This window comes from Papio anubis, chromosome 18, assembly GCF_008728515.1.
Source record: "Papio anubis isolate 15944 chromosome 18, Panubis1.0, whole genome shotgun sequence".
NCBI classification, from domain to species: Eukaryota; Metazoa; Chordata; class Mammalia; order Primates; family Cercopithecidae; genus Papio; species Papio anubis.
The window spans coordinates 42,288,447-42,314,364 of record NC_044993.1 but is presented as its reverse complement, the minus strand read 5'-3'; the positions used below and the strand labels follow the sequence as shown (position 1 = coordinate 42,314,364).

At 40.2% G+C, this 25,918-nt stretch overlaps 1 protein-coding gene across 5 annotated transcripts in view; it reads left to right on the top strand.

Annotated features, from left to right (window-relative positions):
• PHKB (phosphorylase kinase regulatory subunit beta) overlaps window positions 1–25,918 on the top strand; it is a 228,643-nt gene that overhangs the window by 71,203 nt on the left and 131,522 nt on the right. For all 5 annotated transcript variants that reach the window (XM_021932350.2, XM_009196373.4, XM_021932349.2 and 2 more), the window contains one exon: window positions 12,836–12,951. In XM_021932350.2, coding sequence (XP_021788042.2) covers window positions 12,836–12,951 — 116 coding nt within the window. The remainder of the gene's footprint in view (window positions 1–12,835; window positions 12,952–25,918) is intronic.

The following is a 25,918-nucleotide window of genomic DNA, read 5'->3' as shown; positions in this document are numbered from 1 at the left end:
AGAAGCAGACCCTTTAGTTTGAGGGACAAGAAAAGGAGATACTGATAATATAAACTCCTATTTTTTTTTTTTTTTTTTTTGAGACAGAGTCTCGCTCTGTCACCCAAGCTAGATTGCGGTGGCATGATCTCAGCTTACTGCAACCTCTGTCTCCCGAGTTCAAGCAGTTCTCATGTCTCAGCCACCTAAGTAGCTGGGATTACAGGAGTGTGTCACCATGCGTGGCTAGTTTTTGTATTTTTAGTAGAGATGGGGTTTAGCCAACCCAGTAGAGATGGGTTTTGCCCAGACTGTTTTTGACCTCCTGGCCTCAAGTGATCCGCTTGCCTCAGCCTCCCAAAGTGCTAGGATTACAGGGGAAAGCCACTGTGCCTGGCCAATAAACTCCTGTTTAACATTGTACAGGTGACCTAGCCAAAGCAATAAGGCAAGAAGTAATAGGTGTGGATGGCGATGGCAGAAATGAAAAAGTTTTCATTTCTAGTGAATTAAAATGAATTTCTAGTAAATGTCTAGTAGATTGAAATGAATTCTTAGATAAACTACTAAAAGTCATTAAAAATATAGTTGCAAAGCTGGATACATGATCAACATATGGAGAGCAATAATTTGTCTATAGAGCAGGAATAACTAGTTAGAAAATTGGTCTGATGTAAAGTAAATATTACACTCTAAAGTACCTGAGAAGGAACCTAATAGCAGATGGACAAAATTATAAAACTTTGATCATAAAATGAAGATCTAAATAAATATTAGCATAAATAATGTCAATATACAAGAATGCTTAATAATGTAAATATATTGATTTTTGCCATGTTATTAATCTCTAAACTCAACAAAATTTCCATAGAAGTCTCAACAGAATTTTCATGGAATTTGATAAACTCATCCTAAAGTTTATTTAGAAGAATAAACTGTAAAATACACAAGGCGATTTTGGAGAAGGAAAAATATGAAGGGAGACTTACTTTACCAGATATAAAGCCATACATCCATGGAAGTTCAACAGTGTGATATTGATATGGTGCTAGACATGTTGTCAGTAGAACAGAATTGAGGGTCCAGAAATGACTTATATACACCCCCCGTGCACACACATACATATATAGAGTTAGATTTATGGAAGTGTAGGCTTTCCAGAGCCATAGGGTGGCCTCATCAATAAATGGGTTTCCATTATTTTTATAAAAGATATTGGAAGCCTCTTTTTATGTGACAATCAGTTCCCAGGTGTGAATTGTGAAAGGCACAAAGATTATACTTTTAGAGCAAGGGTGTTCCTTTATATTCTTAAAATTTTGAGAACCCCATAGAGCTTTTGTTTGACCTTATATGCTTATATTTGTTTTGTGTGTGTTTATATCTGTTGATAGTTATTATATTAGAAAGTAAAAGATACATTAAGTGTATTTATTTTATTAATTTTAAAATAATCCATTACAGGCTAACATAAATACTTTAATAAAAATAACATTTCCAAAATAAAAATAATTGAGTGAAAATAATAGCATTGCTCTACATTTTTGAAAATATCTAAATTTTGGCTTAATAGAAGACACTTGGATTCTCTACCTGCTTTTGCCATCAATCTATTGCAATATGATGTATATAATGTAGCCACTAGAAAACTTATGTTACGTTTGTGAGACAATGAGAGGCAAAATAGTTTTAACTTCATTGTCTCTTAATTTTCCTATATCATAATCTGAGAACTACTATTGGAGAAGAAACTTTAGGACAGTATATGTTTCTGATTTTAGGGAAGGGAAGGCTTTCTTCAGTAAGACATAAAAATGTAAAATGCATACACGCTTAAAATCAATTTGATTCATTAAAGTAACAATCTTCTCATCAAAAAACAACAATGAAGGAGTTGAAGAGAAAAGCCAAGACTTGAGAGAAGACATTTGTAACACATGTATCTGACACAAGATATGTATGTAGAATAAAGGACTATTACTTACCAATTTAAAAAACGTTACAGGAAATTAGGGTACCTAATTAGGGAAATTCAAATTTAAACCCTAATTATATGCCACTTCACATGCATCAGACTTGCGTAACAAGAGTTAGATAACAGGATACAAAGTGTTGATAATTCCCTGCCCTCTTGAGGTGGGCATCAGTTCTTATAACTACTTTGGAGAGCAATTTGACAATATCTAGTAAAATTGAAGGTGCACTTGGTGTACAATTCACCAGTTCAGCTTTTAGATGATACCTTAGTGTTATGGGATCCTTGGGGTGTTGCTTTTCTGGCCAGAAACCTCTGTGACCAGTGGCACCTTTGCCCAAGGTTTGCTCCAGCCCGCTGGGCTCATTCCACTTGGCTCACACTACTGGACTGGATCCCATGCCTGCCAAGGATGAGCCAGATGTGGAGCAGTGAGGGGTGTGTGAGCAAGTGTAGGGTCTGGACACTACACGGTCCGACATGCTGGCTGCTGCAATGGGGTGGGCAGCTCCAGGTGTTGGCATGGATTGCCAGCTCTCTGCAAGGCTGCAGCTGTACCAGGTGCACTGTAAGCAGCTTCCACAGCTGGCACTGGGGAACACGGTGGCACTCAGAAGCTTGGAGATGCCAGGAACCACAGGACCCCAAAGAGGGAGTTACAGCCCTGGCTCAGGGAGCTCCCAGGTCTGGGCTCCCCAAAGGGCCACAATGTGGTGGGCAAGGGGCATGTTTCAGCCCTATTTGTGTTACAGCTCTTTTAGCCCCACCATTTTTCGGGTCCCAAGTTCTTATCCTGTGATTGGGAAGAGTGAGGTATGCAGTCAAGTGGAGGGTGAGCAAAATGAAGAGGAGCTTTATTGAACAATGGAACAGCTTAGAGGAGATCTGCAGTGGGTAGCTTCTTTCTGCATCCAGGTTATCCTGGTAAGTGTTCAGCTCCTAGCAGGCAGGAGACCATGGAGTGGGAAGCTCCCCTCTGCAAGCAGGTCATCCCATCATCTCTGCAGCTCTCAGCAGATGCAGCTCTCAGCAGAGAGGAGGTTTTGGAGTGGATTGCTTCTCTCTTTCAGCAGGTCATCCCATCATCTCTCCAGCTCTCAGCAAAGAGGAGACCCTGGAGTGGGGGATGTGCATGCCCGTTGGTCCATAGGTGGGCTCAAAAATGGCACCACATGTTCCCACTCCAGTCCACAGGACTGGCAGTCCAGCCCCCAGCCTTCCACTCTCCCTGGCCTGAAAGTGGGGCCTCACCAAGGACCTGCCCCCTTCTGCCCAGGAACCTGTCTTCCTCCTGCCTGTTCATGACACCTAGGCTATAGGTGCCAAGGAGGGCCTTCAGGCCAGCGCCAAGCCACCCTCAGCCCTGCCTTGGCTTCCCTTAGGTGCTTATCAATGCCCAGAGTCTGGAGGGGGCTAAGGCTGCAGGAGGCTGGCATGTTTGCATAGCCCTGATACCTGGCTGGGCTGTTAAAGCATCCGGGCTTGACCCTGACTTTGCTCCAGGATCATAGTGGGCACTGACAGCAAGGAGAAGCCAAGCAGCAGGAGCAGACACCTCCAAGCCTGCGAGGGCAGGGAGGGGGTTTCTTGGGCCCCCAAGAGTATAGAGATGCCTGGATCTACAGCCACAGTTTGGGTGGCTGCAGCTGTGTCAGAGGTGCAGGGCTCCTGCCTGTCTCGGCCCCCCAAGAGCACAGAGAGACCTGGGTCCACAGCCACAACTTGGGCAGCTGCAGCTGCACCTGGGAGGGTAGGAGTCCTGCCTGCTCAGTGGAGCAGGAGACCTGGGTCCGCAGCCACAACTTGGGCGGCTGCAGCTGCACCCAGGATGGTGGGGCTCCCCACTCTTCCCGGGCCCCAGGAGTACAGAGATGCCCTGGTCTTCAGCTGTAGCTTGGGCGGCTTCAGTGGCATCCGGAGAGCTCCCACCCCAACTCGGAAGGGGTTACAGATTTGCCATGGTAATGAGTCTTCATCCTAAAGGTGTTGGTGGGGCCTGGACTTAGCCATACCTCCCTGGCCGATAACCTCTGGCTGCCAGGAGTCTTGCCTGGTTACTTCAATGTATGTATAGAAATATTATTTCTATATGTACCATGATGTCAAAATGATTGGGAAGCTCTTTCGTAGAAACATACTAAAATTTCGTTGCAGCACTGTTGCATTAAAAAACTGTTAGAATAGGATTTTAATTCATAAATGTAGAAATAAAGAGGGAAATAGAAAATAAGCTTTAGGCAAGATCTAGTGATAATTACTGTAAACAAGATCCACTGATAAATGCTGAAATTAGTGGATAAAATTATGAGGAGAAACAGGATTTATACATAGTTCCAAAGCATTTTCCTCAAGATATTTATTAGCTACCAAAGGAAAGATGACAACATTATAAAGTAGGAGCTGCTGTAACTAAGTGATCATGGTTGTTACCACCAGCGAAAAGATACATTGACATCATGAATCCTGTGCTATGATGCTTTAAGAAAGTCACAGCATTATTTCTATGATATGCTTGCCAAAAAATGCATTACTTCTGTCCAATCATGGGAAAGTATTAGACAAATTGAATTTGAGGGACATGTGACAAAATAACATAAAATTTATTGAGGTCATAAGAAATGAGGAATGAGTGAAGAAGAAATAAGCTAAGGAGAAATGACAGTGAAATACAAGGAGGACTAAAACTACTTCACTTTGGGTATCAGGGAGGGTGTTTTTGAAGTAAATTAAGGTTAGGCAAAGCTTTGTTATTCCTGAGCAGCTACTGACTGCAGGTGGGGCTCAGTTACACTAAAGAATGTGTGAAATCATAAAAACCTTCAGTATTTAGCTGTATAAGACACAGGGGAGAAGACGTTTCAATCAGCACTTACCTTCATTAAGCCAAATTAACTGACAAATATCTTTTTGAAACTTGGGGAAGAGAAATCCTGAAATGTTTCTAGTGGTAAAGGAACAGTAAATGGAAATCATTTGTATAGTACCCAGTATTACTAATTTAACATGTATAACAAAAACTTCCTTTAAACTTAGCATTTGTGCTTGGTCTGAATTGTTTTACTTTAGTCAACATTCAGTGGTCATTTTTAAATTCAGTATCTCCTTATCTAATTTCTCCATAATAAATTTCTTGTTAACAAATTGTATTACCATAGATGTTTTTAAGAGCCTATCCCTCAGAATTGAGGAGTTACTATACAGTTTAGTTAATACTGATTTAATATACTGATTTATTATACTGATTGTTTTTAGCAATATATGGAGAAAGAGTTAAATAATTGTTTGTTTTGGAGTTTTGGTGAACTAACTAAAACTGTATTTTATACAATAGAAGTCCCTCTCAATCTCTAACCTGTTTCTTAGCACACATACCTTAAATTTCATAAAGTCCATTAAGATTTTGATTTTTAGTACAGTATTACTCTAATTCAATCTCAAATATTACTGTGTTTGCATTTAACTCTGTTTTGAAAGTATTTCAGATATTGGCATTATTGTTTTAATGATACTCTTAAAATATCCTGAAAATACCACAGACGACATTTGTATCTGGCTGTTCTAGCTCTTTAAAATTAGAAATATTTCTCTACATACTTTTTGCAGAAGTGAATATCAAAGGTACATGCTTTCAAAGCAAGGTAACAGAAATTAGAAATTGGTATGAAGATGGAACAATGGACAAACAACATTGAGTACATAATAGAGTCAGAATTGAAAATAATACACAGAATATCCTGATCTCGGAAATGGTTATGATATTTATTTATTTATTTAGAGATGGAGTTTCACTCTCGTTGCCCAGACTGGAGTGCAGTGGTGCGATCTCGGCTCACAGCAACCTCTGCCTCCCAGGTTCAAGCGATTCTCCTGCCTCAGCCTCCCAAGTAGCTGGGATTACAGTCATGTGCCATCACGCGCAGCTAATTTTGTGTTTTTAGTGGAGACGGGGTTTCTCCATGTTGGTCAGGCTGTTCTCGAACTCCCGACCTCAGGTGATCCACGCACCTCAGCCTCCCAAAGTGCTGGGATTACAGGCGTGAGCCATCGCGCCCAGCCGATCTTTATTCTTATATTCTAGCAATGTTATACTTCCTCAACAGCCCAGTTCTTACTAAATCACAGTATTATTTGTGTGAGAACTACAAGAAATTTACATTTCTGAGTTCAGAGAAGTTATACAGGACCACAGTTTCTTATGTGAAGAAACGTTTTGAACCAGATATGTTTTAGATTTTAAAACTTGCTGGATTTAAAAAAAACTGTTTTGATACCTTTTATTATATAATAATCCCAGCATGACTTAGGGCAGAATCTGCACATTAATATTTTTGCAGTAAGACATACACATACTCACGCAAAGTGAGGAACATAAGGCAGCTAATCTCATCTCAGTTCTGGATTTTGCTGACAAATGAGTTAAGGAAAAACAATTGGATTTCAGAACTTGGGGCATTTTAGAATTGCAAATAAGGGATGGTAGACTTGCGTACTAATTAGAGGTGAGGAAAAAAAAACACACACATGGAACAAAAATTAAGAGCTGTGGTCTTGGCTGTAAGTATAGTGAGAGTTAGGAGAAATTAGAGACTTCACCAAGAAAAGTTCTGAACAGGGGCTGAAGGAAGATTCATAGAAAAGTGTTGCATTTGGAAATGAGCAAGACTAATGGCCAACCAGCCCAATTAGAACCCAGGTTCCTGTCAGAGGATTGTGGAATGAAAAGAGTTCTGTGAGGACAGAATGGGAAGATTATATAGAGGGTTTGAATGTCAAATATGAGAATTGTAATACTTTGTCAGGATTCACAAAACTTTTTTGATCAAAGAAGCAATGTGAAAAATAGCAGGCTTCTTGTGGAATGAATATGGGGTTAAAAGGAAACAGTAGTGTCAAAAGACAAAATTGCAACAATTCAAAAGATCTAATTGACTTTTATTAGTGACTCGTGAATCGATGCCGTTTCTTCCAAAGATCTAGTAAAGGCTCTCCAATGAGTTATGCTCAAGAGGTTGGCTTCATAGGCAGAAAAGAGTTGAAGAAAGCAGAAACAGGGAACAAAAAGCTGATTGGTTATTTCAAAGTTACTTTCCTTACAGGGTTAAAATATAGAGGACTTCCTTATCATGCCAGCTTAGGGAAACTGGGCCCCTTCTGATTGGCTGCTGGGAATCTCCTGTTTTTGTTTTGTTTTGTTTTTTTTCTTCAGAAAACTGGCCCCTTTCAACGTTTAGTTTGGCTGTGTGTCACCTAGCATAAGTGACTACATTCTGGTTTGGTCTGGTCTCTTGGGCCTACTGCAGGAGCTCGGTACAAATCAATGTTGTCTTATACATTTTATTGAACAGTAGTCAAAATTGATCTCAAGATTTCTAGACTGAGAGCCTGGAAAAGAGTGGTCTGATGGGAAAAAAGCAGAATTGAAAAGTTCTTCCAGGTGGAAGGGTTTAGAACATATTGTTTAATGGGAAATTCAAGTGGAAATATTTCATAATTGAGTGTAAAAGCAAAGGTACAGGTTATACGTATTCAGGATTAGAATGGAAAAATCACTGATTTTTAAGCAGGCATTGTAAACATACATGGAAAATCTCTCTCTCTCTCTTTTTTTTTTTTTTTAAAGTTGAGACAAGGTCTCTCTGTCAACCAGGCTGGAGTGCAGTGGCACAATCACAGCTCACTGTCCTCAGCCTCCAAGGATCAAGCAATCTTCCCACCTCAGCTTCCTGAGCAGCTGGGACCACAAGCATATGCTACCATGCTCAGCTAATTTTTTATTTTTTTTTGTACAGGTCTTGCTATGTTGCCTAGGCTGATACTGAACTTCTGGGCTCAAGCGAACTGCCTGCCCCAGCCTCCCAAAGTGCTAGGATTGTAGGCATGAGCCACTGCACCCAGCCATGAAGCTTTAAACTTAGAGACGTGACAAACTATCAAGTATTTTCTGTATGTGTTTTAAAATCCAAGTAACTTTTAAGACCATGAAATAGCTAACATCATGAAAGTGAGCAGGTTTTTTACACAAGAAGGTTTCCCTTAAGGTATATAGGCAAGGTAGCCTGAGTCTGGTAAGCTGAGGGGACCCTGATCAATATTCAAAATTTTAAAAAGTTTACTGTGGGATGTACTGTTCTACTCTTGGGTGAAGTGGTCCTGGAATAGGTGCATGTTTTGGAGAAATCTAGAAATAACTCACACACTCTTCTATTTCTGTGAGGCCTCAACACCCTGGTTGCTCTTTCTTTCACTGAAATGAGGGAGGTATTCTTGCCCCTGAGGGCAGATGTCTCTGTTGGGGAGGAGAGTGTAAACATCATGGATTCAGGTGCCCCAGCCTTTCATCCTTCATGAGATAACCTGGGTAGACTGATCCCTGATTAACTCTTTATGTCTGTGTTTGTTGACTCTGAGCTTGTTTCTTTCTTAAAAGTATATACATTATATTAATTACGTGTGTGGGGTGAAGGTGAGACATGTATATTGCCACTTCAGAAGGGTTTTGTGTTGAAGGGTGGGCAGATGCATGTATTCAGTTTGCCATATTGAACCTAACATGATGACTATCGCATCCCCTGTGACTTGGACATATATGCCCAGATGGCCTGAAGTAACTGAAGAATCACAAAAGAAGTGCAAATGCCCTGCCTCCTTAACCAATGACATTCCACCACAAAAGAAGTGAAAATGGCCGGTCCTTGCCTTAAGCAATGATATTATCTTATGAAATTCCTTTTGCTGGCTCATCCTGGCTCAAAAAGCTCCCCCACTGAGCACCTTGTAACCCCCACTCCTGGCCACCAGAGAACAACCCCCCTTTGACTGTAATTTTCCTTTACCTACCCAAATCCTATAAAATAGCCCCTCCCTTATCTCCCTTCACTGACTCTCTTTTCTGACTCAGCCCGCCTGCACCCAGGTGAAATAAACAGCCATGTTGCTCACACAAAGCCTGTTTGGTGGTCTCTTCACACGGACGCGCATGACATAGCCCACATAAGAAATTGTCCTTATGAAAATAAAGGAACTTTATTAACTAAGAATTTACCCTAATCTTTGTCTTCCATAGTTTCTTTTGAGAGTATAAGTTTTGTCACATGTCTGAAATCTTTATATGGAAGCTCTGACTCCTGGCCCTTTGGTTGGAGCCCACTTCTACCTGTGAGCTTTGAGTTTATAACAATGTACCTATAGCTATACAACAGGCAGGAGGAAGATTGGATTTCAGGCTTAATGAACAGACTCAGAACTTAAGGTGGACCCAGCATGGAACTGGCACTTTACAGAACAGATAAGTACTTTTTTTTTTAATCTCTGAAGTTTTAGACTAACATTTCATATGGACATTTCAGATTACACATATTGTATCTAGTATAAAAACCGTTTATGCTTTATACTTTTCTTAGTGCTTAAGATGTATAGTCCTTAAAACAATAATAGATACATTGTTGGAGAATGGTAGTTGGAGCATTGAGAGGATTTAAATTTTATTTCTATACTGTATAATACTGGATTCTAAGCTTAAATGAGCTTAATATTAGAAAAAAATAGTATTCATAGTAATGTAATAATCACACAAATTTCAGCATATTGAAAATGTGTTGGGAGAAAAGTATGTATTTGGTATGTAATTTTTTAGTATTTAAATGTCTGTTTTTTGTTTTTGTTTTGTTTTGTTTTTTTTTGAGATAGAGATTCACTCGTTGCCCAGGCTGGAGTGACAATGGGGCGATCTTGGCTCACCGCAACCTCTGCCTCCCGGGTTCAAGTGATTCTCCTGCCTCAGCCTCCCGAGTAGCTGGAATTACAGCCATACACCACCACATCTGGCTACTTTTTGTATTTTTTTAAATTATACTTTAAGTTCTAGGGTACATGTGCACAACGTGCGGGTTTGTTACATATGTATACATGTGCCATGTTGGTTTGCTTCACCCATTAGCTCGTCATTTACATTAGGTATTTCTCCTAATGCAATCCCTCCCCCATCCTCCCACCACACAACAGGCCCCAGTGTGTGATGTTCCCCGCCCTGTGTCCAAGTGTTCTCATTGTTCAATTCCCACCTATCAGTGAGAACATGCAGTGTTTGGTTTTCTCTCCTTGCGATAGTTTACTCAGAATGATGGTTTCCAGCTTCATCCATGTCCTTACAAAGGACATGAACTCATTCTTTTTTTTTGGCTGCATAGTATTCCACGATGTGTATGTGCCACATTTTCTTAATCCAGTCTATCACTGATGGACATCTGGATTGGTTCCAAGTCTTTGCTATTGAATAGTGCTGCAATAAACATATATGTGCATGTGTCTTTATGGTAGCATGATTTATAATCCTTGGGTATATACCCAGTAATGGGATTGCTGGGTCAAATGGTATTTCTAGTTCTAGATCCTTGAGGGATCACTACACTGTCTTCCACAGTGATTGAACTAGTTTACACTCCCATCAACAGTGTAAAAGCATTCCTATTTCTCCACATCCTCTCCAGCATCTGTTGTTTCCTGACTTTTTAATGCTCCCCATTCTAACTGGTGTGAGATGGTATCTCATTGTGGTTTTGATTTGCATTTCTCTGATAACCAGTGATGATGAGCGTTTTTTTCATGTATCTGTTGGCTACATAAATGTCTTCTTTTGAAAAGTGTCTGTTCATATCCTTTACCCACTTTTTGATGGGGTTGTTTGATTTTTTTCTTGTAAATTTGTTTAACTTCTTTGTAGATTCTGGGTATTAGCCCTTTGTCAGATGGGTAGATTGCAAAAATTTTCTCCCATTCTGTAGGTTGCCTGTTCACTCTGATGGTAGTTTCTTTTGCTGTGCAGAAGCTCTTTAGTTGAATTAGATCCCATTTGTCAATTTTGGCTTTTGTTGCCATTGCTTTTAGTGTTTTAGTCATGAAGTCCTTGCCCAAGCCTATTGTCCTGAATGGTATTGCCTAGGTTTTCTTCTAGGGTTTTTATGGTTTTAGGTCTAACATTTAAGTCTTTAATCCATCTTGAATTAATTTTTATATAAGGAATAAGGAAGGATTTCTTTTCTCAAGGAGTATCTTTGTGGTGTTCTCTGTATTTCCTGAATTTGAATGTTGGCCTGCCTTGCTAGGTGGGGGCTCCTGGATAAATTCCTGAAGAGTGTTTTCCACTTGGTTCCATTCTCCACATCATTTTCAGATACACCAATCAAACGTAGATTTGGTCTTTTCACATAGTTCCATATTTCTTGGAGGCTTTGTTCATTTCTTTTTACTCTTTTTTCTCTAAACTTCTCACTTCATTTCATTCATTTGATCTTCAGTCACTTATACCCTTTCTTCCACTTGATTGAATTGGCTACTGAAGCTTGTGCATGTGTCATGTAGTTCTTGTTCCATGGTTTTCAGCTCCATCAGGTCATTTAAGGTCTTCTCTACACTGTTTATTCTAGTGAGCCATTCATCTAATCTTTTTAGCTTCCTTGCAATGGCTTCAAACATCCTCCTTTAGCTCGGAGAAGTTTGTTATTACCAACTTTCTGAAGCCTACTTCTGTCAAATCATCAAAGTCATTCTCCATCCAGCTTTGTTCCATTGCTGGTGAGTTGCTGCGATCCTTTGGAGGAGAAGGGGCACTCTGGTTTTTAGAATTTTCAGCTTTTCTGCTCTGGTTTCTCCCCATCTTTGTGGTTTTATCTACCTTTGGTCTTTGATGATGGTGACCTACAGATGGGGTTTTGGATTGGATGTCCTTTTCATTGATGTTGATGCTATTCGTTTCTGTTTGTTAGTTTTCCTTCTGTCAGTCAGGTCCTTCAGCTGCAGGTCTGTTGGAGTTTGCTGGAGGTCCATTCCAGACGCTGTTTCCCTTGGTATCACTAGTGGAGGCTGCAGAACAGCAAATATTGCAGAACAGCAAATATTGTGGCCCAATCCTTCTTTGGAAGCTTCCTGTCACAGGGGCACCCGGCTGTATGAGGTGTCAGTCGGCCCATACTGGGCAGTGTCTCCAAGTTAGGCTACGGGGGCTCAGAGACCCACTTGAGGAGGCAGTCTGTCCGTTCTCAGAGGACAAACACTGTGCTAGGAGAACCACTGCTCTCTCTGAAGAGAGAGAGTTTAAGTCAGACAGAGACGTTTAAGTCTGTAGAAGTTTCTGCTTCCTTTTGTTCAGCTACACCATGCCCCCAGAGGTGGAGTCTACAGAGGCAGGGGGCCTCCTTGAGCTGTGGTGGGCTCCACCTGGAGCTTCCTGGCTGCTTTATTTACCTACTCAAGCTTCCGCAATGGCAGACTCCCTTCCCCAGCTGGGCTTGCTTCCTTGCAGTTCGATCTCGGACTGCTGTGCTAGCGGTGAGCAAGGCTCCATGGCCGTGGGACCGCTGAGCCAGGCACAGGCATCTCTTGGTGTGCCGTTTGCTAAGACCATTGGAAAAGCGCAGTATTTAGGTGATAGTGTCCCAATTTTCCCTGTACAGTCTGTCACGGCTTCCCTTGGCTAGGAGAGGGAAATCTCCTGACTGCTTGTGCTTCCCGGGTGAGGCGATACCCCACCCTGCTTCAGCTCGCCCTCCATAGGCTGCACCCACTGTCCAACCAGTCCCAGTGAGATGAACCAGGTACCTAAGTTGGAAATGCAGAAATCGCCCATCCCATCTTCTGCATTCATCACACTGGGAGCTGCAAACTGGAGCTGTTCCTATTTAGCCATCTTGGAATGGACCCCTAATTTTTGTATTTTTTAGTAGAGATGGGTTTCTGCATGTTGGTCATGCTGGTCTCAAACTGCCAACTTCATGTAATCCGTCTGCCTCAGCCTCCCAAAGTGCTGAGATTACAGGCGTGAGCCACCGCACCCAGCCTATGTCCTGTTATTGAGTATGTCCTTATGTTTCATTTCTTTTCTTTTAGGTCTCTTTTATTCAAAACCTTGTATTTTGTGTGGAAAGAGTTTACCGTGTGCCTGACTTTGGTATCTGGGAAAGAGGAAGCAAATATAATAATGGCAGCACAGAGCTACATTCGAGGTAATTTGCTGATTTCTGAGATTTTTTTTTTTAATTAAATGTGTGGAATTTGAATATGGAAAAATACTGACGCATTAGATTGGAACTGTGATTTATATGTTAATTTGCGGCAATTTTTTTTCTACCTATGATGCAGATGGAAGTCACTTAAAATTAACACAAAAGAGCCCATTCTCAGTGCCCATAAACAGATGCAAGACAGGAGTAGGTGTCTTTCCCAACCTGCCAAGGTGTCAGTACCTGCACATCAGCCTTCATCATTAATCCACAGCTTGGCCTTTCTGCTCAACCAAGTCATTTTCTTTTTCCTCTTTGAAATTACCTCATTTGAAATGTCAAGTACATTAAAATTTTCAAACACCAGTTGTATATGCACTGAATATAAAATTTCCTTCCATGTTATAGAACTGATTTTTATCTTGACCACAGATTCTTACACTGTTCACGTAAAACTTAACATTCATTGCCATCTGTAAGATCTGTGATCAACATCTTGAGCTGTGGTTTAGTGCGTTTGAATAAGCAACAATAGCTAATAACTGATATTAGTAGTTTATGAATTTCTTTTAATCCTTAGGGTTAAGGAAATAACTTTAGTGACTGATTGTACCTTTCCTAAATCCTAATTTTATGCCAAGGAGATCATATTTTAATAACAATATAGTTCAATAAGTCCTATCCATGTTGCACTAAAAGATGTATGAATTTAAGCTAAAAGTTATTACTGTAGGTTAGTTTGGATTATTGAGACTTAAATGAAGTAAAGAAACAGTCTAGAGGCCACGCATGGTGACTCACTCACGCCTGTAATCCCAGCACTTTGGGAGGCTGAGGCAGGAGGATCACAAGATCAGGAGTTCGAGACCAGCCTGGCCAACATGGTGAAACCCCATCTTTACTAAAAATACAAAAAGTAGCTGGGCATGGTGGTGCATGCCTGTATTCCCAGCAACTGGGTAGGCTGAGGCAGGAGAATGGCTTGAACCCAGGAGACAGAGGTTGCAGTGAACCAAGATCATGCCACTGCACTCCTGCCTGCATGACAGAGCGAGACCCCGTTAAAAAAAAAAAAGAAAAAGAAAAAGAAAAAAGAAACACTCTAGAAAACACTGGTTAAGAGGAATCCAAAGTGGTCTATATTTTTTGATAGACTAATCACACACACAAAAATAAGTTCATATAAGATATTTAGTAAACTAAAAACTGGCTCCAGATCACTAGCTATATAACCCTCAGCAAGTTATGTGACCTTCTTATGATTCAGTTTTCTCATCTGTAAAATAAAGATGATAATTCTACTTTATTTCATTGTTGTAATAATCGTTGTCATTGTTGTAGTAGTGTATATAAAGCATTTGAATGCCTAGCATAAGTAAGCACTAGAATGCTAGTGTACTTACACATTTAAGAACATTTTAATAAAAAATATTTGAATTAAAGGGACTTTAAGATTAATCCTTAACTAACATAGAAACATTTTTCTATAGGTTTTGTGATTCATGTGAGGAATTTTTACAGTATAGACCAGAATAGTATCAATCAATGAAAAAGTCAGTGAAGTAGAGGAATAATTTGTGGTAAAAGTGCATTTCAGACATTAAACAGATTCTGGCAAATACTAAAATTAGATAGATGATGTTATAATTCAGCCCTCATCCAAATTAAGTGCTCAGCATTCCAGATTATCACTCAAATAATAAGAAATTGGATCTAATTAGATACGATGATTTTTAAAATTTACCTTTTCAGTACGTATGATTATCAGATCTCTTCCTTCTTTTTTAATAAGTTTTAATATATCAGTCTGACCCTGTTGCCATTATTTTCAGTGTGAAATACTTAGACTAGAAGTTTTTCTGTTTATAAAAACTATAGTAGGCCAGGAGCAGTGGCTCACATCTATAATCCCAACACTTTGGGAGGCTGAGGCGGACAGATCACCTGAGGTTGGGAGTTTGAGACCAGCCTGACCAGCATGGTGACACCCCGTCTCTACTTAAAAAAAATACAAAAATTCGCCTGGCAGTGTGGCATGCACCTGTAATCACAACTACTTGGGAGGCTGAGGCAGGAGAATCTCTTGAACCTGGGAGGCAGAGTCTGTAGTGAGCTGAGATCGCACCACTGCACTCCAGCCTGGGTGACAGAATGAGACTGCATCTCAAAAATAAAAATAAAAACAAAAGTAAACTGTAGTAAACTCAGAAAGAACCTTAAATAAGAGTTACTACTGACCCTAGAAAGTAAGGGTGTTAGAAGGTGCCTGGTGACAAAACAGGCTCCAACTTGTATTCCTATAACTGAGGTGCCAGTCTTTAAATTGATTCATTAAGGTTTTTGTTTGAAGGCTTGAAAAATCATTATGTGATGTTCTTTGCCATCTTTTGCATGCAAAATTAATCTTAATTGTAGTCGGCCGATTTTGTTCAAATGGATGAGAGATGAAGTTTGTCATTTAAGTTTGGATGATGGGTTTTATACTTTATTTGACATTGATCTTGTAATTGTCCATAGTATAACACTTTAAAATTCCCAAAAAGAACTTTAACCTTAATTTTTTATCTGAAAGTTTCCAAGGTCAGGTCTTCTGTTTTGAATCTATCACCTCTGATGTCCAAAGGATACATTTTGAAACTGCAGGAGAATTGAGCTCCATGTGCTCACGGAGGCAGTGACGGCTATGGTAGTGGGTGGCCAGTATCTTTCTGCACTTAGGCCTATGTAGTGGAATGTAGGATCAAGTCACACCTCTTAATCTGTCTCTGCCATAGGATACCCCAGAACTATTTGGGGTTTATTGGATCTATTCTTTACTGCTTAATGCAGTATCCTTGTTATATCCTGAAGCTGTTCTCATAATTTCAGACAGCTTGAATTAATACATAGTAATACTTACCATAAGTACTTACACTTCCCTTCATAGCCTGACACTTTCTCTACCACTCTCCTTTCTCTGTGCTATACAGTCATCTGTACCAGGAGTCAGAGAGAGAACAGAGCATAATCTGAGTGTTGCCTTGGTGCTCACTAGGGCCTCAGTTGAAGTGACTGACTCTTCCTTTCCTTGCCACGTTGAGTACATCCCTTCTAAGTTGCACCTCGTATCAAAGAAGATTTCGACCCCTGGGCCCCAAAAGACGCACATGTACTCTTCTGAAGTCAGAGGCTATCTCTTCAGCATCCATGTCCAGCTGTCCTTTAATAATTGCAATCTGTGACACTGAACAGTTATGGAATATGTTTAGGCCAGGCCAGGAACCTTACTGCATTTTATATAGGAGGAAACAAATGTTTAGAAGACTTTGGGGTACCCCACACCTTACATCATATAACTCAATGGGTGGTAGAACCAGAACTGGATTCCATGTCATTGGCCCACAACTCCAAAATCATTTTTACTATGTCACATTGTATTTCAAAGTCATAAAAAGTTTCTCTAAAGTGTGAAAGTACTGCATGGTGTAAACGCTCTATAAAATTGTGATAAGTTTCAAGGATGATATCGTAGCTTAGTAATCAGTATAGCTTGATTCGGCTTAATGCTTTGGTGAGACCCTGTTTGCCCTCCCATTTCAACCCCAGATTGGCTGGTACCCTTTTAGTTCAAATTCTTAAATTGTTTAGTATTCTTAGATAAACCCCAGAATTTTTTTGTTAAGAATACTCTCCTTACATTGATCAAAACCTCATTCTAACAGCAGCCTCACCCTTTCCAGGGCTTCAGTTAAGGGTCTATTGCTCTGATCTCACTATGATTATCTTGAAATGTTTCCTAAGTAACCATTCCCTGTTCTTCTGAGTTTTCTGTTTGCTTTTCCTCAAATAACACACCCCTTTCAATTTTTCCTAAGGTGTCTGGAGCTATATTGGATAATGTTCTTCTTTTTTCCTGTTAAGTCTCTAAGTCTTTTAATGCATGCCCATACTTTCTTAAATTCTATATTATCATATTTAATTCCACTTTCCTCCATATATCATTTTGGTACCTATTTATTATAGCAGTAATTCTGAGTCTCCAGAGTTGTACGTCAGAGAAGTCCTCTCAATCTCTACAAATTTAATGCAAATATTTTAATCTTTAAATTTCTCCATCCTCATTAATGTAAGGTTATTTCTACTCCTTGGGCTACCTTTAAACCTGTACCTGTGTGTTTTGAAGAAGAGATGAGTCTTTGTTACAAAATGCGAATTGAATTCCAAACCCTAATTTTGATTTTTTTTGGCTACTGGGAAACAAAAAGGAAAACTGTACTTAATAATTTACTAATGTGCATATGTGTCCAAATGTACAGAAATAAACTCCTAAGTAGAACTTTGTGTTTAACAGCATAATTTCCTGTTTCACTTTGTTAAGTCTTGTGTTTGTGATATATAGAGGACTACAGAAGCAAAAGGAATTGAAGTCTGATTTTTTTTAGCTTTTTAATTATACTTAAAAGTTCGGGGGTACATGTGCAAAATGTGCAGGTTTGTTACATAGGTACACATGTGCCATGGTGGTTTGCTGTACCCATCAACCCATCATCTACATTAGGTATTTCTCCTAATGCTATCCCTCCCCTAGCCCCCCACCCTCTGACAGGCCCCGGTGTGTGATGTTCCCCTCCCTGTGTCCATGTATTCTCATTGTTCAACTCCCCCTTATGACTGAGAACATGTGGTGTTTGGTTTTCTGTTCTTGTGTTAGTTTGCTGAGAATGATGGTTTCCTGCTTCATCCATGTCCCTACAATGGACATGAACTCGTCCTGTTCTATGGCTGCATAGTATTCCATGGTGTATATGTGCCACATTTTCTTTATCCAGTAGTCTATCATTTATGGGCATTTGGGTCGGTTGCAAGTCCTTGCTATTGTGAACAGTGCTGCAATAAACATATGTGTGCATGTGTCTTTATAGTAGAATGATTTATAATCCATAGGGTATATACCCAGTAAAGGGATTACTGGGTCAAATGGTATTTCTCATTCTAGAACCTTGAAGAATCGCCACACTGTCTTCCACAATGGTTGAACTAATTTACACTCCCACCAACAGTGGACAAGCATTCCTATTTTTCCACATCCTGTCCAGCATCTGTTGTCTTCTGACTTTTTAATGCTCCCCATTCTAACTGGTGTGAGAAGGTATCTCATTGTGGTTTTGATTTGCATTTCTCTAATGACCAGTGATGATGAGCTTTTTTCATATGTTTGTTGGACGCATAAATGTCTTCTTTTAAAAAGCGTCTGTTCATACCCTTTGCCCACCTTTTGATGGGGTTGTTTTTTTCTTGTGAATTTGTTTAAGTTCTTTGTAGATTTTGCATATTAGCCCTTTATCAGATGGATAGATTGCAAAAATTTTCTCCCACTTTGGCTTTTGGCTTTTGTTGCCATTGCTTGTGATGTTTTAGTCATGAAGTCTTTGCCAATGCCTATGTCCTGAATGGTATTGCCTAGGTTTTCTTCTAGAGTTTTTATGTTTTTTTTTTTTTGGAAATGGAGTCTTACTCTGTCACCCAGGCTAGAGTGCAGTGGCGCAATCTAGGCTCACTGCAAGCTCTGCCTTCCGGGTTCACGCCATTCTCCTGCCTCAGCCTTCCAAGTAGCTGGGACTACAGGCACCCGCCACCATGTCTGGCTAATTTTTTGTATTTTTTAGTAGAGACGGGGTTTCACAGTGTTAGCCAGGATGGTCTTGATCTCCTGACCTCTGATCCACCCACCTTGGCCTCCCAAAGTGCTGGGATTACAGGTGTCAGCCACTGTACCTGGCCAGTTTTAGGTCTTACATTTAAGTCTTTAATCCATCTTGAGTTAATTTTTGTATAAGGTTTAAGGAAGGGGTCCAGTTTCAGTTTTCTGCATATGGCTAGCCAGTTTTCCCAACACCGTTTATTCAATAGGAAGTCCTTTACCCGTGGCTTGTTTTTGTCAGCTTTGTCAAATATCAGATGGTTGTAGATATGTAGTGTTATTTCTGAGGCCTCTGTTCTGTTCCATTGGTCTATATCTTTGTTTTGGTACCAGTACCATGCTGTTTGGGTTACTGTAGTCTTGTAGTATAGTTTGAAGTCAGGTAGCCTGATGCCTCCAGCTTTGTTCTTTTTGCTTAGGATTTTCTTGGCTATGCAGGCTCTTTTTTGGTTCCATATGAACTTTAAAGTAGTTTTTTCCAATTCTGTGAAGAAAGTCAATGGTAGCTTGATGGGGATAATATTGAATCTATAAATTACTTTGGGCAGTATGGCCATTTTCACGATATTGATTCTCCCTATGCATGAGCATGGAATGTTTTTCCATTTGGTTGTGTCCTCTCTTATTTCTTGAGCAGTGGTTTGTAGTTCTGCTTGAAGAGGTCCTTCACATCCCTTGTAAGTTCTATTCCTAGGTATTTAATCAGCAACTAGGATTGCAATCCCTGCTTTTTTTTTTCCCCCCCTAGAAATTGTGAATTGTAGTTCACTCATGATTTGGCTCTCTCTTTGTCTATTATTGGTGTATAGGAATGTTTGTGATTTTTGCACGTTGATTTTATATCCTGAGACTTTGCTGAAGTTGCTTATCAGCTTACGGAGATTTTGAGCTGAGACTATGGGGTTTTCTAAATATACAATCATGTCATCTCCAAACAGAGACAATTTGACTTCCTCCATTACTATTTGAATACGCTTTTTTTTTCTCTTGCCTGATTGCCCTGACTAGAACTTCCAATACTATGTTGAATAGGAGTGGTGAGAGAGGGCATCCTTGTCTTGTGCCGATTTTCAAGGGGAATGTTTCCAGTTTTTGCCCATTCAGTATGATATTGACTGTGGGTTTGTCATAAATAGCTCTTCTTATGTTGAGATACATTCAATCAATACCCATTTTATTGAGAGTTTTTATCATGAAGGCGTGTTGAATTTCATCAAAGGCCTTTTCTGCATCTATTGAGATAATCATGTGGTTTTTGACATTGGTTCTGTTTATGTGATTGATTTGTGTATGTTGAACCAGCCTTGCGTCCCAGGGATAAAGCTGCCTTGACCGTGGTAGATAAGCTTTTTGATGTACTGTTGGATTCAGTTTGCCACTATTTTATTGAGGATTTTCCCATTGATACTCATCAGGCATACTGGCCTGAAATCTTTTTTTGTGGTGTCTCTGCCAGGTTTTATTATCAGGATGATGCTGGCCTCATAAAATGAGTTAGGGAGGAATCCCTCTTTTTCTATTGTTTGTAATAGTTTCAGAAGGAATGGTACCAGCTCCTCTTTGTACCTCTGGTAGAATTCAGCTGTGAATTCATCTGGTTCTGGGCTTTTTTTGGTTGGCAGGCTATTAATTACTGCTTCAATTTCAGAAGTTGTTATTGGTCTATTCAGGGATTTGACTTCTTCCTGGTTTAGTCTTGGGAGGGTATATGTGTCTAGGAATTTCTCCATTTTTTTCTAGATTTTCTACTTTATTTGCATAGAGGTATTTATACTATTCTCTGATGGTAATTTGTATTTCTGTGGGTTCAGTGGTGATATCTCTTTATTATTTTTTATTGTGTCTATTTGATTCTTCTCTCTTTTCTTCTTTATTAGTCTGGCTAGTGGTCTATTTTGTTAATCTTTTCAAAAACCCAGCTCTTGGATTCATTGATTTTTTTGAAAGGTTTGTGTGTGTGTGTGTGTGTGTGTGTGTGTGTCTCTATCTCCTTCAGTTCGCCTCTGATCTTATTTATTTCTTGTCTTCTGGTAGCTTTTGAATTTGTTTGTTCTTGCTTCTCTACTTCTTTTAATTGTGATGTTAGGGTGTCGAATTTAGATCTTTCCCACTTTCTCCTTTGGGCATTTAGTGCTATAAATTTCCTTCTGCACACTGCTTTAGCTATGTCCCAGAGATTCTGGTACATTTGTCTTTGTTCTCAGTGGTTTCAAAGAACGTCTTTATTTCTGCCTTCATTTTGTTATGTACCCAGTAGTCATTCAGGAGCAGGTTGTTCAGTTTCCATGTAGTTGTGTGGTTTTGAGTCAGTTTCTTAATCCTGAGTTCTAATTTGATTGCACTGTGGTTTGAGAGATAGTTTGTTATGATTTCTGTTCTTTTGCATTTGCTGAGGAGTATTTTACTTCCAATTATGTGGTCAATTTTAGAATAAGTGTGATGTGTTGCTGAGAAGAATGTATATTCTGTTGATTTGGGGTGTAGAGTTCTGTCTATTAGGTCCGCTTGGTCCAGAGCTAAGTTCAAGTCCTGAATATCCTTGTTAATTTTCTGTCTCGTTATCTGTCTAATATTGACAGTCGGGTGTTAAAGTCTTCCACTATTATTGTGTGGGAGTGTAAGTCTCTTTGTAGGTCTCTCACAACTTGCTTTATAAATCTGGGTGCTCCTGTATTGGGTGCATATGTATTTAGGATAGTTAGCTGTTCTTGTTGCATTGATCCCTTTACCATTATGTAATGGCCTTCTTTGTATTTTTTGACCTTTGTTGATTTAAAATCTGTTTTGTCAGACACTAGGATTGCAACCCTGTTTTTTTGGTGGTTTTTTTTTTTTTTTTTTCCATTTGCTTGGTAAATACTCCTCCATCCCTTTATTTTGAGCCTATGTGTCTTTGCACATGAGATGGATCTCCTGAATACAGCACACTGCTGAGTCTTGAGTCTTTATCCAATTTTCCAGTCTGTGTTTTTTAATTGGGGCATTTAGCCCATTTACATTTAAGGTTAATATTGTTATGTGTGAATTTGATCCTGTCATTATGATGTTAGCTGGTTATTTTGCCCGTTAGTTGATGCAGTTTCTTCATAGTGTCGATGGTCTTTACCATTTGACATGTTTTTGCAGTGGCTGGTACCAGTTTTTCCTTTCCATATTTAGTGCTTCCTTCAGGAGCTCTTGTAAGGCAGACCTGGTGGTGACAAAGTCTCTCAGCATTTGCTTGTCTATAAAGGATTTTATTTCTCCTTCGCTTATGAAGCTTAGTTTGGCTGGATATGAAATTCTGGATTTAAAATTCTTTTCTTTAAGAATGTTGAGGCCCTGGTGGCTCACACCTGTAATCCCAGCACTTTGGGAGGCCAGGGCAGGTGGATCATGAGGTCAGGAGTTCGACACCAGCCTGGCCAAGATGATGATACCTTGTCTCTACTAAAAATACAATAATTAGCCGGGCATGGTGGCAGGCGCCTATAATCCCAGCCACTCGGGAGGCTGAGGCAGAGGATTGCTTGAACCCATTGAAATCAGGAGGTGGAGGTTTCAGTGAACTGAGATTGTGCCACTGCGACAGAGCAAGACCCCGTCTCAAAAACAAAAACAAAACAAAAAAACACAAAAATAAAACAAAGAATGTTGAATATCGGTCCCCACTCTCTTCCGGCTTGTAGGGTTTCTGTAGAGAGATCTGCTGTTAGTCTGATGGGCTTCCCTTTGTGGGTAACCCAGCCTTTCTTTCTGGCTGCCCTTAACATTTTTTCCTTCATTTCAATCTTGGTGAGTCTGACGATTATGTGTCTAGGGGTTGTTCTTCTCAAGGAGTATCTTTGTGGTGTTCTCTGTATTTCCTGAATTTGAATGTTGGCCTGTCTTGCTAGGTTGGGGAAGTTCTCCTGGATAATATCTTGAAGAGTGTTTTCCAGCCTGGTTCCATTCTCCCCATCGCTTTCAGGTACACCAGCTAAACATAGGTTTGGTCTTTTCACATAGTCCCATATTTCTTGGAGGCTTTGTTCATTCCTTTTCATTGTTTTTCCTCTAATCTTGTCTTCTCACTTTATTTCATTAAATTGATCTTCAGTCTCTGATATCCTTTCTTCTGCTTGATTGATTCAGCTATTGATACTTGTGTATGTGTAATGAAGTTCTTGTGCTGTGTTTTTCAGTTTTGTCAGGTAATTTATGTTCTTCTGTAAGCTGGTTATTCTAGTTAGCAATTCGTCTAACCTTTTTTCAAAGTTCTTAGCTTCCTTGCATTGGGTTAGAACATGCTCCTTTAGCTTGGAGGACTTTGTTATTACCCACCTTCTGAAACCTACTTCTGTAGGTTCATCAGACTCATTCTCCATCCAGTTTTGTTCCCTTGCTGGCAAGGAGTTGTGATCCTTTGGAGGAGAAGAGGCGAATGGTTTTTGGAATTTTCAGCCTTTTGGACTGGTTTCTCCCCATGTTCATGGATTTATCTACCTTTAGTCTTTGATGTTGGTTACCTTCGGATGGGGTTTCTGAGTGGACATCCTTTTTGTTGATATTGATGCTATTCCCTTCTGTTTGCTAGTTTTGCTTCTAACAGTCAGGCCCCTCTAACACAGGTCTGCTGGACTTTGCTGGAGGTTCACTCCAGACCCTGTTTGCATGGGTATCACCAGCAGAGGCTGCAGAACAGCAAAGATTGCCACCTGTTTCTTCCTCTGGAAGCTCTGTCCCAGAGGGGCACCCACCAGATGCCAGCTGGAGCTCTCCTGTATGAGATGTCTGTCGGCCCCTGCTGGGAGATGTCTCCCAATCAGGAGACACAAGGGTCAGGAACCCACTTGAGGAGGCAGTCTGACCCTTAGCAGAGCTCGAATGCTGTGCTGGGAGGCCTGCTGGTCTCTTCAGAGCTGGCAGGAAGGGACATTTAAGTCTGCTGAAACTGTGCCCACAGCTGCCCCTTCCCCCAGGTGCTCTGTCCCAGGGAGATGGAAGTTTTATCTATAAGCCCCTGACTGCGGCTGCTGCCTTTTTTTCAGAGATGTCCTACCCAGAGAGGAGGAATCTAGAGAGGTAGTCTGACTACAGCGGCTTTGCTGAGCTGTGGTGGGCTCCGCCCAGTTGGAACTTCTCCATGGCTTTGTTTACACTGTGAGGGGAAAACCACCTACTGAAGCCTCAGTAATTAATGGTGGATGCCCCTTTCCCCACCAAGCTGGAGCGTCCCAGGTCGACTTCAGACTGCTGTACTGGCAATGAGAATTTCACACCAGTGGATCTTAGCTTGCTGGGCTCCATGGGGGTGGGATCTGCTGAGCTAGACCACTTGGTGGCCTGGCTTCAGCCCCCTTTCCAGGGGAGTGAACGGTTCTGTTTCCCTGGCATTCCAGGTGCCACTGAGGTATGAAAAAAGCTGCTGCAGCTAGCTCACTGTCTTCCCAAATGGCTAGCCAGTTTTGTGCTTGAAACCCAGGGCCCTGGTGGCACCCAAGGGAATCTCCTGGTCTGTGCGTTGCAACGACTGTGGAAAAAGCTTAGTATCTGGGCCAGAGTGTACCATTCCTCACGGCGTAGTCCCTCATGGCTTCCTTTGGCTAGGGGAGGGAGTTCCCTGACGCCTTGCATTACCCGAGAGATGATGCCCCACCCTGCTTCAGCTTGCTCTCAGTGGGCTGCACCCACTGTCTAACCAGTCCCAGTGAGATAAGCCAGATACTTCAGTTAAAAATGCAGAAATCACCCGCCTTCTGCTTTGGTCTTGCTGGGAATTGCAGACCAGAGCTGTTCCTATTTGGCCATCTTGCCAGACTTCTGACTTTTTTAGCTTTTTAAAGTGGTTTTATGTTCTATTCTCTTGGCTTTTCTAATAAAGAAAGCCATCACTAAAATATCAGATAAATAACAATCATAGCACCACTTTACTCAGTTTAAGAAGCTTTCAGTGACCCTTTTATTCCATATGGTGCTTATTACTTAAAGTAATGACTTAGTCTTCTTAAGTCATTTTTTATATTTTCGTCATGGAACTATGATAGAAGCTACCGTCCAACCATTCTGCTTCATTTTATGTATCTTTGCCATACTGAACAAACTATAGTACTGTGAAGTCCTTGTTCTTCTAGGAAATATGATTGGGTAGCTCAGGGATTTAAAACAGTGTTAATGAGCAGAAGATTGTGAATTTAGTTCTCATGCCTGCCAGTTACTTTTGTGAATTACATGGTAGGTGTGAAATTAAATAGTCAGACCTATCTTTTCTATAACAGCTTCGATTTATGCAACAAATCACTATCTCTCAAACAAATGTTGCTTTATTTTAGCTCTCTTCAGTGAATATTAGAATAAAGATGTTAAGGTACCATCTTGCAATAATCAAATCAGCAAATGTTCTGTTGATATTAGTCATCTACTATTAATATGTTCAATAGCTAATAATAGAATAATTTAGTTTCCTGAGAGTATCTTGTACCCTTAAAATATTTTTAAATTCTTACAACAATATATGTTGCCAACAATAGAAATTGCCATTAAAATGTAAGATCATGTTATGATTGTGGTTGGGTTTCTAAATAGCTTGCTGTTGCCAGATATTTGAATAACTAGTGGATAATAAATTAACATATTTGTGAATTTTACTCTAGTTCAGGTACAGTATTTGTTTCTTTTTGTTTTTTGTTTATTTTTGTTTTTTGTTTTTTTGAAACAGAGTCTCACTCTGTTGCTCTGGCTAGAGTGCAGTGGTGCGATCTTGGCTCACTGCAACCTCTGCCCCCGGGTTCAAGCAAGTCTCTTCTCTAGTCTGGGATTACAGGCATGTGCTACCAAGCCTGGATAATTTTTGTGTTTTTAATATAGACAGGGTTTTGCCATGTTGGCCAGGCTGGTCTTGAGCTCCTGACCTCAAGTGATCTCGTCCACCTCGGCCTCCCAAAGTGCTGGGATTACAGGCATGAGCCACCGTGCCCAGCCTTGTTTCTTTTAAAATGCCACATTTAAGTGACAATTTCCAAATTCATCCCATAGCTGTTTTTTTGTACCATTAAAGACAGAACCTTGGGCTGGCTACATTGTGTTTCTAAGTACTGAATTTCATGTGTGTTTGCCTTTTGAATAAGTTATTTTCTCTTTACATTTCAAAATATTGTAAATATTTAATAAAATATGTACCTCATACTGTAGGAGGAATTTTTCTGGTATTACTGGGTTAACTGAATGTAAATTTTTGTGCATTGGGGCCTAAAGGAGCTCCTGGGTCATCAGGAACACATTCTTAAGGAAGAAAGCCAGTTAACAATGAATGTTTTTACACAAACAGTCCAA